General features: G+C 37.5%; 1 protein-coding gene across 3 annotated transcripts in view; it reads left to right on the forward strand.

The window, feature by feature from the left end:
- The first annotated feature begins 2,717 nt into the window (after positions 1-2,717).
- The window catches only part of CUNH3orf67 (chromosome unknown C3orf67 homolog), a 70,946-nt gene continuing 59,732 nt past the window's right edge, over positions 2,718-13,931 (forward strand). The window contains exons 1-6 of one of the 3 annotated variants that reach the window (XM_025894661.2): positions 2,718-2,958; positions 4,273-4,515; positions 6,823-6,910; positions 9,170-9,259; positions 9,735-9,828; positions 10,926-10,998. In XM_025894661.2, the coding sequence (XP_025750446.1) occupies positions 6,890-6,910; positions 9,170-9,259; positions 9,735-9,828; positions 10,926-10,998 (278 nt within the window). In that variant the 5' untranslated portion in view covers positions 2,718-2,958; positions 4,273-4,515; positions 6,823-6,889. Of the gene's footprint in view, positions 2,959-3,446; positions 3,510-4,272; positions 4,516-6,822; positions 6,911-9,169; positions 9,260-9,734; positions 9,829-10,925; positions 10,999-13,931 lie in introns of those variants that run through there. The other 2 variants (XM_018068747.1, XM_025894662.1) reach the window with 2 other exon arrangements.

Genomic DNA, 13,931 nt, shown 5'->3' on the forward strand with positions numbered 1-13,931 from the left:
AAATATTTAACCAAAGAAAAGTACATAACCCAGCAGCTCAGGTACTAACAGCAGCTGATATACAGATATAATCTTAAAGAAGTCATTATAACAAATGTCTTGATTGTCTCATTATATTATTTTTACAGTGTTTCCCACATTGCCATAATTCCAAAACAGACCTTGGAAGTACAATGTGCTCAGGCTGTGGATGGACCCAATTTAATGACACAAAGTTCCTTGCTAGTAATATATTACCTGCTATTTTTGAGTCACATGATATGGATTTTTTTCAGTAAAACTGGAAGAAACAGGGAAAAAAAATTCCCCTCAGCATATGTCTAAAACCAGTTTCCTGTGGCAGCCTGGCTTTGCCCCGAGCAGGCAAGTAGCTGCTGACATATGTTACACTCACAGCTGGCTGCTTCATGTACCTTTATAATTTTAGGCTCTTCAGCCTGACTCTCAACTTTTAACTGGAATTTCCAAACTACTCAAGCCTTAGCATAACTCCTGTCACAAATGATTCAGGCTTTTCAGATACAGCGTTGAGTGTAATGAATTTCAAGATGACTTCAGGTTAAACTGTATGTAATGAACTATGTAGTTTCTGTTGGCTACAGAATTCCACAATAGCTTTTTAACCTTTCTCTTGCTATCATCATCTCTCTTTTGTCCTTGCTCTATTAACTGTTTTTATTTAATAACCCGTAGCTCTGTTTTAGTATTATTGTTTTCCTTATCTCCAGTACCCAAGAACTCTACTCAGTGTAATCCAGTGTATGATAAAACTACACTGGATGTGATTTCTTAGAAAATCCCAAGGTAAAATGAGAAAGCTAAATACATCTTATAATTGATTTAACTCATTCCCTTCCTTGGCAAAACCAGGACAGTACCTTTCAGGGGGAAAAGCGAGGAAGGTGAGCAGTGTGATGTGGCCTGAGCACAGCAGGGTCCCATCGGTGGCTCAGCCCTTTCAGTTCATATATTTCATCACACCGTGATGGGTTACAAGGGTCTCAATAATTGTTCTTTGTAGAAACATTAAGACACACTTCGAGGAAGAAAATTCCACTACTTTTCTGTAAAAAGGCTACAAAGTTTCATGAAGAAATGCTGTGATCAAAAAAGCACTCACTTCAAGGGAAGATCTCTTTTGACTGATATCTCATTATAAAGCCCAGGATCAAATTGGTTCCCCCATAACCTTCTTCCCAGAGGTTTTTGAAGCCATCAGGAGATGTTTGCTTGTTCTTGCCAGTGGTGTTAAAACTAATGGGGCCGTCCTTCTCCTTTCCTTCTCTCGGAGAAAAACGCCAGACCTGCAAGGCCATTCTAATTCCCTAAAAACCAAGGACTTTGATGTGGCTGCTCTAGCTCATCCCTCATCTTCCTGAAGGTGGAAAAAAAAAAAAATAATAAAAAAATTAAGGCTTAAAGAGCAAATGGCGAATGTATTTCACGAGTTTTGATGTAAGCAAGATTTGTTGACTGACTTGAGACAGTCCGTGGGGGACACACAGCGTCACTTCACACAGCCAGCCTCGGGACACCCGTGCGGGCTCCGTGACAGCCTCGGCCGAGTGTCCGTCACTTGGTGCGGGGCAGGGACCCGCGGGCACCGCAGCCTGTGCCCGAACCCGAGCCTGTGCGACTCCCCCGCGTCCGCCGAAGAGCCGCCGCCGGTGGAACCCGAGCAGGTACCGGCCAAGGGAGCCGGCCCCGAGTGACCGCCCGCCCGCGCCGCCATGTTCAACGGCCCGCCGCCCGCGCCAGGTGAGACCCGGCGGGGCCGCATCTCCCGGGACGAGCGGCCCCGGCCCCATGGGGAGGCCAGGCCCGACCCCTGGTTCCGATTCCGGCCCCGACCCCTGGTTCCGATTCCGGCCCCGACCCCGACCTCCGAGCCCCAGCCCCGACCTCGTATCCCCGGCGGAGGGGCGGGAGGAGGCAGCGCCGCAGGGAAGCGGGTCCGCGGGGTTGCGGGTCGTGGGTCTTAATTAGCGCCAAAGCGGTTTGCGCCCGAATTTTTGTAAAAGGGGAAGTCTCGATTTTTAATTTGTTTTATTTAATTTTCGTGTTGCGTGTAAAGGCTGCGCAGCTTCGCGCCTAGGAGCGCCGGTACTCTTGGTACACCTTATTAATGGTCTTCCCGCTCATTTATTATGCTAACTTGTGTTTTGAGAAAATATATAGCGGTGTTACCAACTCAGCTTTAAATATTCAATATATGGGATCCATTTGTCTGGGAGATACTAAAACCCTTCATCAGTGATGAAGTGCTTTTCCCGGTGTGTCCTGGCCACCATAAATCAGCGCTGGCTTTGGGCCCGTGATGGTGAGTTATATGTATTAGCAGTCTTGGGTCTAAGCCTGTGTGCCCTGCCAAAAATAGTGTATCCGTGTCATTTTTCAATGCAAATTAGTAGTAAGTGCAAATTCACTTTATTTTGCTTCACAGTTTTGACTCTGGAATAGAAAAACTTAAATAAACACAGCTTTTTCAACACTGGGATATTGACCAGAAACTTGTATTCCTATACCTATGTAAATAGTCCGTTTAAGTCAAGGGACTAACCATGGCCATGAAGGGTTTTAGGTCTGTGTAAGTCTGTCCATCCTTGTCTCTCCTGGAATTAGAGCAGTGCTTAGTCTTAATTAGCTTAAGGAAGGATGAAGATCTGTTTGCGTTTGCTGTTTGTGAAATACTCTTTTGCTTGTAAGTTTCTAGGGACCAATTGTTGGAATTGCAGTACTATGTAAACACCAAATATTATTCACTTGCATGTGAAACATTCTAGTGTGAAATATACATAAGAAGCTGTTATAGAATGGAGGTGGTTTTGCAGAGTCCTAAGTGTCTTGTGTGAATGGATGTAATAGGGGGCATTTTGGACTGCTGCTACTTTATTTTCAATGTAGGAAACACTGTGAAACTAAAGATCAAAGTCACTGCACAAGTGAAGACATCACAAGGTAAATCCTGATAGGAATCTATTCTTCAAAGATAAATATCCTTCATTGTTGCTTAACTTTATAAATTACATTCTTGATTGTTTGCCATTGACTGACACTTTAAGCCTGTATTTCCACTTGGACAGAGGTACTAAAATACATGGTTCAGGGCAATAAAAGATAAGTTAGATCTGTGACTGAAAAATGAGAGAACTGCTAGTTTATGGCATTCTGTAAAGATGTCATAAAATATCTATTTATTTGACAACTATGCAAAAAATTGAGGACTTACATTCTAAGTTGCTCTTGATTTTTCTCAAATAGTCCTTCTGGATTTTAAGTATTCTTGGTTTTTAGAATTTCTGGAGAGACTGAGAAGAGGAAAGATGAAAAGAGGAAAAATATTGCAACTACCAAATTTCCAGACCGTTTTCTCTTTTGTTTTTAAGCATAGGTTACTATAATTAAAGACAATACTACTTGATGCATAATGAAAGTAATATCTCAGTAATTAAATGACAAATACATCATTCACTTAATGTCTTTTGTAGCTACCACTCTTAATAGCAAAGGTAATTTCCAGTCTTCATTTTTAGTATTTTAATGGAAATTGAGAAGTTATATGAGCAAAACTGTATTGCAATGTCACTTGCAGTATTTTTGCCTTTGTGAAAAACAAACTGACATTTCACTGAAGTGTTTACAGTAATCAGCTTTGTAGTATGAATGAGTTGTCCAAACACAAATGCTTACAAACTTTGGGTCTGGTTTACCTTTCACTGAAGTTAGGAAGAGCCATCTGGTTATGAATTTGATAGCTACAACAGTCATCAATTTTCTGAGTCTGTGTAAAATCTGTTCTGCAAATTAGCAAATAACCTGGCTTGCCCATATGTGTATCAGTTTAAAACACAACTTCGTTGGTGAAAAATTTTAAGCCATATTGTAAGAGTGAACTTTATTTGACAATATGAAATTTGGAGATTTCTGGTGATGATATGATCTTTCAAGTCACTCAGAAAGTCTTCATCATCCCACGGATTTTGTATTTCTCTTTTCTACCATGTACTTCCTAGATATTATCTCTTCATATATATATATCTCTACCCTCTCCATATATATCTCTCTGTATTGTGATACAGTATGAAAGTCTTTAATTATTTGGTCATCTTTTCTGTCTTAAGCATAGCATTTGAATGAGAGCTTTTCAGTTCAGACATATGTTTCCTCTACTTGAACTTAAGGATTAATTAGTAGCACAAGCTTTTTGCATGACATAGGTGTGTGCCTTCATGGAGTTTTACCAGTGCATGTGTGTGTTTTTTCCGTGCTCAGAGCCAAGTGAGAGCTATTTCCACACAATGCAGCGTGGAGATAAATGAGTGATGTCAAGCCAAAGCTAATAAGCACTACTGAGAGGCAAAGCATGTTAGCACTGTGTTGAACCCAAGTTAATATATCAAGATGGCTTCCAGAGCTGTTTTCATCTTCCTTCAAAAAGCTGTGGGATTTGCCAGTAGTGGACTGCCTCTTATGGAAGCCACTTGTACTGTATGAGAAAACAGTAAAGAAAACGAGGTATTAGTTTCTATGTCTCAAGTACAAATCTGTCTTCAGCAGTGTCTGCAAATGCTGTAGCTGTCCACTTGCTAAGTAGCTGTTCCCTCCTGAAAGATGGTGTGGTATTGAAGATGAAACTTGGCCTCTACATACTGCACCCTAAATATTTGTTCCAAAATATAAAATATAATTAAACAGACTTTTCACCAGAATATTAGTATTAGTCCCTGAAAGAGGTGAGTTATTCTTTTCAGTCTCAAATAAAACTTTTTATACAGTGACTCTTCAGGATTTTTCACACTTGTTTAGTCCTAGTATTTTCCCCTCAGATGTTTTAAGGCGTAACAGAAGTTCAGAGTGTGTGAGGGCCGTGCTAGGTGCATGATGCCTGGCAAACATGGGACTGATTTTTAAAGCAAAAATAAGTGCAAGTGCTTTGCCCTAAGGAAAAGCAGCGTATTCCTTTGCATCTCCTTCGCTTAAAATTAATTATAAATTAAAAATGGGCGATGGCAAAATCCTTAATCCCAGAATGACAAGTCCCCCACCACGTGAGTTAGTGATACACCTGTTGTAAATATGTCCCGAAGGAGGGCTTGGCTTCTACCTCTGTTTTAGTCCAGGTCCTTCACATTTTGCTCTGGCAAAGGGAATTAAAACAGTAGGTCACTCTGAGATGAGCTTCATGGTGCCACTACTTCTCACTCAGACAGGAATCATGCAATTTTGAGTAGTTCTGGCTTGTTTAAGGGTTGTAGATAATAGCAAAGATTAGAAAAGTGACAGCTGCATACAGAAAAGTGAACAGTGATTTCAGAAATAATTGCTCTGTATATAAAGAGAATATATATAGAGAAGGAAGAAATAAAGCACTTGCTTTAGAAGTGCATTCTTTAAAAGGTATTTCTAAAATATCTAGTTCATAGTTGAGTAGTTCAATATAACTGTTAATGTAGTAATATAAAAAACCAACCAAACAAATTATGCCAACTGAACAAGTGAAGAAATTGTATAGAAACTGGTCTAAAATGCAGAGTAATGAAATGGATGAGTTAGATATACAGTGACAGTATTGCTTTAATACAATCAAAATACTAATTATGGGGTTTGATGGGCCTGTTACAAATACTGTGGTTGCTAAATTTAATTTTCCTTAGAATCAAAAAGTTTAAAATAAAGTAATATTTCTGGCAGCAGAATGGGATAAATTTATAGTATCTGATTATTTTTCCATTTTTATTTATTTACAGACAACTTTCAGACTTAATTGTTGCTGATTAAAATAGTTGTGGATAAACATCAATAGATTTCATCATGTTTTCATAAATGAATTATTTACTCTTTCAAATCAAATGCTGCTCTAATACCTTAAATGACTACATTCTTTATGAACTCATATATATTGTCACTGAATTTCTAGTTCATTTGCAGGCACATATATTTTTATAAATTTTCCTTGAAGTTTGTCACTTTCTGATTGTGAGAACTAAACTGTTCATTAGAGAAGCTATACTTATAGTCTCCTGGTCAGCATATTGTTTCTGTCTGTTAAGAAGCTGGTTTCAGTCTCAAAAAAATACCAGTAATTAAAAAAAAAAAAAATTAATTCTTGAGTCATCTGTGCCTGAACTGGAGCAATGAACAGGAAGAGAGTATATCAAATAAAAGTGAGGCACAGTCTTGTGAAAGGATTTTTCTGTGGGCTGAGGAGCACTTTCAGTTTTCAGGGAAGGTGTGTGTTGTCTCTTGTGACTGATTCTGTCTCTGGAGATTGACAACTCCCTTTTATGTTCAGGGTCTCTTCACTTTCTGTTGACTTCAGCTGAGCCTGCAGACACTCAGCACGATCAAAGGGGAACGTGGGAGGCTTCCAGTATCAGTCTCTTCACTTTTGACTGTTCTGATTCTCTAACTGCAGACATCTCTTAATTCACAGTCACTTTAACAGCCCTCAAATAACTGAAGTGCTTGGTTTGAGTCTTACACTAATAACCCTCGAAGAAGAATGTTGAGTGTGAAGGAAGATAACTTGTCTCAGAAGTCTCTGCCAAATATTTCTAGATGGAGAGGTCTCTATTGCAGCCATTCTATATACTAGAGGAATAAAGAGAATATTTTCTGAGACAGTGTCAATATTAATATTATTTTGGTCTTAATTCTTTTGTATTAGCCCTCTGATGCAGTTGATATATATTTATACTCAGAAAAATACTTCATAATAGTATTCATATCTTTTAAAATGTGGTTGGAGTTTCATTTTAGGATTGTTTTCATGTCAAATACTGTATTTGTTGTCCTAACATTGTTTGTTTGTTTGTTTTGCAGCATAGTTTCTAAGTGTCTTTACTGGTTGAGAAGCTAAAATTATTTTCTGCCTGTGAAACGTGGAAAAATGTTCAAAAATCATTATCAGGTAAAACAGAAATAATTTTATTTTTTACCCATTTTCATTTCACCTCTGAGAAAGCTCAATTAAAATAGCTTATTCGGGGAGGCAAAAAGTCCAGCTGCAGAAATGTTTTGGAGTGTTTCATTATTCAGTACTTACATAGAAATTTCATGAAATAGTGGGTAGCTGCTGATGCTGTCAGGTCTAGAATGGGCACCAACATGGTTTTGCCAATGTCTTTACTCTTGTGGGCCAGAGAAGGCACAGCCTCTGCTTCCAACTGGTCATGGAAGCAGTCCCAGCTCTTGAGGTATAGTCAGAAAAGGGGGTTGGTTTATTTTCTTGGTCCAGCACAAGGTTGTGACAACACTAGTCACACTTATCACTTGTAATCCTTATTATCCCTTTCTTCTGTTTCCTGGCCTTCCTTTTCACCACTTTGTCTCCCTTTCTCTGAACTAGTCCCATGCCAAGAGAACAACCCATCCCTGATTACTTTTTCCCTGCTGGTCCCAGATGTGCTACTTCTGTACCCATAATGGGTACTTCTCATGCTGTTACCTAGACTTTCTCAGCTTTGCATGGTATTGCTGATGCCTGGGTGCTGTTGGCTTTGCAGTATTGTGCTCCCCAAAATGTGCCCCATACTCCCCTCCAGCTGATTGTGGCGTTTGGCAGTTTCTTCCCTAACTTCTCCATGCCCCCCCCCATGAGATCCAGCCATCCCCCACAGCACTAAGTGACTTTTGTCAGCTTCTCACATTAGTGTTTGTTTGACATTTTCTCATGTCATGTCTTTCCATGTCCTGTTCAGATTAACCTCAAATCAGGGCCTGCTCAAGGGCTGCATTATTAACAAAATGCATTTGCAAAGATGGAAGGATTGTTCAAGATTTGCTGCAAGCACATACAGCTTGGCAGTTAAGAATCTTTTTTGACTTTTCAAGAGCTTGATCCTGGTAGTCCTTACATAAATCAGATAACTTAGAAATTGATATTGTACTGTATTTTTAAAAAATTATCCATTATAAATTCAAAAATTATTTTAAGTGCAGTTTATGGAATGCCATTTTTAATCCCCTTAGAACTTAGTAAGTCCAGTCACTGGGATCTGCTGTGTGGCTGGAGATCTCAGTTGTGTGTGGGCAGAGGAAAATACCTAATTCATATACAATGCAGAGTTGATGTTCTCTAAAAAATAATTTGAAGAGCATTTCTTTTGCTGGCAAGACTCCTTGCCCCTCTTGCTTATTCTGACTTGTGTACAATTGCTTGGGCAACTGAGCATAAAGAGAATTAGGGAGTGCAGGCAAGTAGAAATGAGAAGGGAGCGGCAGAGTTGTAATGATTGATTAGGTCAACCAGGCTACTGAAAAATGCTTAGCAAACTGTAGGCTGAGCATATCAGATGTCACAAAAAAAATGTGACATCAAATGAGAAAAATATTGAAGCAAATAACTCCCTAAGCAGAGGTGATAAAGCCAACCTCCCCAAGAGCCTGTGGTTAGATTCCTTGATGTCTAATAGAGCCCATGCTCTGTGTCAGGGGTTTTCACCTGACAGGGGCATTTATAATTATCTTTTTCCAATATCAATTCTGTGGTGCCTCATGAAGGCTGCAGCATGAATACAGCCCTTACCTTTTTATGGTGATACTGATTGGAACAGGTCTACTACCAGGCCACTTAAGTTGGCCCAGAAAAGATAGTAAATTTTTGTTTGGCCAAATTAGGCTGGAATTTGATCACTAGTAAAAAGTTACCGGGAAATGTCTTTGAAATACTCACCTATGTAGGCAGAGCCATTCACAAATGTAGACAAATGATGTAAACTTCATTTCCATAGGAAATCAGACAAAACACCCAATCTGAAACAGATTTTATTTTTTAACAGTATTTTTTAAAACTCACTTAGCTTGGTGAGTTGTAAAAATAAATCATATCCAAATATAAATTGCTAATCTCCTGCATGGTTTTAGAATATTTACAATAATTTTGCTTTTTAGAGAATGACATTATAGATAAAATAATTCAAAATATTCCATTATATTCCTTCAACTTTATTTTTTGATCCTCTAATAAAGACAAGTATTGATTTCATGGATTGCTATATTATAGTAGTGTAGAAGCTGTTATTGATATTCTGCTGTCAGACTGATCAGTAATATGGACTGTGGTAACAGCATGATGTGGAGAGGGATTCTTATGTCCTCATCTTGACGATTGATAATTTAGTGCTGAACATTTGGTTGGATGATATATCCTTAAACCATTTTTTTATAGGGTGGCCGGTTTGTTGAAATATTCAGTGCTCAAGGCAAAAACCCAGGAGCAAAATGGAAGATTTTTGGCAATCCATCAGCTATATGGAAAGTAAGTTTTTAAAGAAACTTATAAAACCTAGAGTATAAACCAGAAAAATGTGAATGAAGCTTAAAATTAGAAGGTAATGAGGGCTTTGACCTGACAGTGGAGTTGTCACTTGCAGTTCTGTCATTATGACAGACTAAATGACTACTTAAATTAGTTCTTTATGCCTGCTTACAGACTAGGTTGGTCACAGTGTAATTTTATAGTTTAAATATTTACTAAGTAATTTTGCTATTCTGATAACTCATGTTGAGTCGTGAGTCCTGTTGGTCAGCGTTATTTGTTCATAAAACATGCAAGTAAAGGACATACTTGCATGGATTATATTATTGCTATCAAATTTGAACTACTTTCATACTTGCAGTGCCATCTGCCATTTCTAATTTTTAAAAGAAATAGCTTTGCATGTTGGTAGCGTGGTTGGTTGTCAAGAAGAGAATTCTCTCAAGATGCTTATGTTTGTTGTTCCTTTTCGTAGGAATATGACAAAGAACTAAAAGGCTTTGTTTTTGTACTTGAAGGAAGCAGTCAAGTCAACAAAATGCAGCTACCAAAGGAAACTAGACAAACTTGTAAGTGTCAAAGAATTAAATGTTTGTGATGTTTTTCTGATTATTACCTCAGTCTTATACTGGAATGTATAACTTACAGTATTCTCCCTTGGTTCAGGGGTAATTCAGCATTAGAAAACTGGGGGTTTTTCATTAACTTTGAGCAGGTCACTTACAAATAAGTAAAAGGTATAGAAATGCCATACTAAAATAAATACTGTAGGGAAGATCCTTATTGATACATGTTGTCCTGGTGCCACCAGATTCAGTTCTGTACCTGATCCTGCTACAGACCAATGTCTGATAAACAACTTGTGAGTCCATTCAGTGCTTACTAAAGTCAATAATTCTGCTGTCATTACAGAATGTGAAATAGGTTCCTGTCTCCTTTCTCATTTTACTTTTCAAATTATTTTTACTTTGTTGTATCAAACGAGCACACTGGCAGAAAGTTTCGAATTGTCATTCTTTAGAAGAAGAGCCAGTGTTGGTGTTGAGTCTTGTTAAGTCAATGAAGAGCAGCCTGTACCCTCCCTGATGGAATAACTAAGAAAACAACATATGGTTCAATCCAGACAGTTTTGTAATGTTTTCCCTTGATAGGGAGCTACCTGAATTTTTTTGTTGGTTCCCTCAGTCAAGCTCATTTGCTGTTATTCTTAAAATCAGAAGGCTCCACTGAGCAGTGTTGTCACGATCTGATTACATTCTTACCCAAGGGTTTTTTGAAGTTGTTTAACAAGGTGTACATTGTCACAAACAGGAGTGCGAGTTTCATATGACTATAAGATAATCTTGATAGGGAAATATTACTTCATTTTATAATTCTTATGGGATATTTGTTGTCTACATGCTCTTGATACACAAGAGTTGTAACTTTAAGAAAAAAAGTTCCTTTTGTTTTCATGAGAATTCCACCAAAGCCACAGATGGGACTTTTAAAACAACATTTTTATTGCAGTTTAAATTGGTTTTCTTCGGGTTTTTCTTGTATTCGTATGTTGTGTGAACCTTGGGAAATAGTGTTGCAGGAGCCACAAAATTGAAATGCTTTATAGTGAAACATGCATCTGCATGCACACAGCACATATATTTAATTTTTTTTTCTCTATTTCTAGTGGGACTGATCCAGCAATTTCTGACCCTTCAGATTTTTGTACCATTGGGAAAAGACTTTTCCACTGAGTTACTGTAAGTTGCACAAATTTTCCTTGAAGACTTAATGTAAAGGGAATGCCTGATTGCAGTCATTAATTTTAGTGACATATTTTGCATTAAAGCACAGTGACTTATCAAGTCAATAAGAAGTAATTAAGCTAATGAGATCATTATTTCTTGGATGTTTTAAATACTGACATTCCTTTGAAGACAGAACAAACTCTAAAAATCCTGAACGAAGACAGTGAAAAATCTGAAGAAATGAGACATAAATTTAGCAAACATACGAAAAATACTGGCTCATGAGGGCTTTCTGAAAATTTGTGAGAGATTTATAACTAGTTCAGGGGCCCTTGGTTCAGGGCAAAAAGAAATATATATTCCAATAACTGGGGGAGGAAATCATGACCAAACAAATGGTAAAAAACTAGAACAACAAGTGGAGTGCTCAGCTGGTGTAAATATGTCCATATTGTAAAGAAAGAGAGGTACAGCTGAATTTTTATTAGTTCAATATGGAATGATTTAATAGAGTTTTAAACTTGGGCAATTGTCAGACTTTGGACAACATTTCTCTCCTACTGACACCATCCATTTTTATATAAGCAGCACAACTCACTCAGCTTTGTAGCCAGTAGAACACCTAGGAGTTGAATTAACAAAAGAAATCTTGGGCCTTAGAAGCCCTACAAGAAAAGATGGGTTGGATAATATGTAAAGTCAAAGAAGGATTTTATTTTTGTTTGTCTTTCTGTAAGTTTGCAAGTAAAGTGACAAAACAAACAGGATATGTCCTGTAGTAAACAGAAACCAAGTGCATAGATTTGCTTCTCATGAACATTCTCTAGGCAGAAGACAGAGATTTAATGACCTGGTACAAATCCCAATTTTCTCTTCTTATGTGCAGTGATTTCAGTGTCTGTGGGGATGAAGTAATCCCACTTACTACATTTCCATATACTTTTTACAAAAGAATTGATGTTTCATTTCTTCTGTTATAATAAAGTCATGCTTACCCTGATGATTCCATAAGTTCATAAATTCTTTAAGTTGCTCGTTATTTTGAATATGTATCTATCTTATATATATATATAATATATATCTTAAAAGTACAATGTCAGTTGTTCCCCACTTAGTGCAACTATTTGAAAAAGTTAATAAAACGTCTTTAAAAATAGTTTTATTACTAAGTTTTGTTTTTGAAATCAACTGTAATTTATGGATGTACCTATAAAGTCCTTCAAGACTTGCAGAATAGGTAGTACACTATTTTATCCTAGCAGACTTATGATAATCCAGTAAATAGTTAAAACAAGTCCTTGCTTCATGTGACTGCCATTCAGTTCCTTTCTTTTCAGATGTTTTGGAAGAAATCTCTTGCTTGTTTGTGTACAGAATGTTGATTGTGTTGTTCCTGCCTAGAGTTTAATGTTCAAAGGTGGTTTGTTACATAACCTGGCTGCTTACTACTGCAGCTTTGGGCAGCTTCAGCTGAAAATTGAGTGTACTAAGCCATGAAATTTACTTTATGTAGAAAACACTCTGGCAAGTTTTGTAGTAGCTGCATATGATGCTTTACATTACATATCTTGCTCTCATATCCTGCACAGAGATGGAAATGGTATTTAGTTTAAGCCTCATCCTTTTTTACATTCTGTTCAGTGATTGATCTGGTCAGCAGACAAGAATTCCTTCAAGGCCATCCATCACTGCTGCCATCAGATGACATAAACCTTCTAACTTGCTGCTGTCAACCAGTCATGCAAGATTCCTGTCACAAATACTGAACGTGCAAACTACTGTTTACATTAGCTGGCTTATCTTTTCTTTGGAAGAAATTTAAGGAGAATTTTAGATACTTTGTTAGGTGGCATGATTAGGTGAATATCACCACATTAAAAATCAATGTATTGATCTGCCTAAAAAATGTGTGAAATAGATTGTGGATGAAGAATTTGGTGAAGCATAATAAAATCACAACTAAGGTAGAGAGCATGTAATTTATGCAGCCTCTTTGGAGCAAATAATAGCAAAGCTATTAGTAATGCTGAATATAGCTGTCTGCTCTAAATGCAGTAGCCAGTTGTTAAATCCTCGGTATTATGGATTTTTTTTTTACCTTTCTTAAAAAGCAAAGGTAACTCAATGTTTGAAAAAATATTTGTGTGTAATAGAAAACAGCATCTGGCTTGTGTTGCCATTCTTGCTTTAATTCCCAATATATAGACCATGTGGTTGTTGGCAGTTCTGCTCAGCATTTTGACAAGCATATGAACATTTGTTCTTCTTACAGTACTGTAGTGCCAGTCATTGTCATACTTTATTTCTGATATGTGATACCCAAGCTGAGAAGCTTGTTTTAATAAGTTTTACAGCAAATGGTTAGAGCTATTGATCTGAGAAGACAGACCTTGAAATTGTACCACAGCCTCAAAAAAAATAAAAAAAAGCGTAGGCTGGTGTGATGTATGAACAAGGATCAGGCATTCAGTTTCTGGTTATGCACTGAAATATTATCTGGTCTTCTCTGACTCCCTATAGGTTGCTCAGCCTTTTTTCTCCCAGTTTTCTCATGCAAGATACGAGAATATTTGTCAATTTATTTTGAAAATATATTACAACTAGTTAGTTAACTCAGTGTATGATACTTTTAAACATAGGAAGGATAAAAATAGGAATGGTAGTAAATTTTAAAATCTGATGGTTGGTCAAGTACAGTTTCATTGATATGCAAGCTAGTGTGTGGTGATAGTACAGATTTAATATTTGATGTTTTATTCTATTGCTGAATTGAGGCCAGTTAAGGGAGAGAGCATTTTGTATGAAAAAAGACAAGTTTTCCAGTTTTGCATTTGGACATCCAGACAGGACAGCAGATAGTAACAACAAAATGTGGTGAAACTACGAAGTGATCCAACAACATTAGTGGCAAAAACAGGTGTGGTGCTTAGTGACCCCTGGCTGCA

Source organism: Manacus vitellinus, unplaced genomic scaffold, assembly GCF_001715985.3.
Source record: "Manacus vitellinus isolate BGI_N305 unplaced genomic scaffold, ASM171598v3 scaffold_14_pilon, whole genome shotgun sequence".
NCBI lineage: Eukaryota > Metazoa > Chordata > Aves > Passeriformes > Pipridae > Manacus > Manacus vitellinus.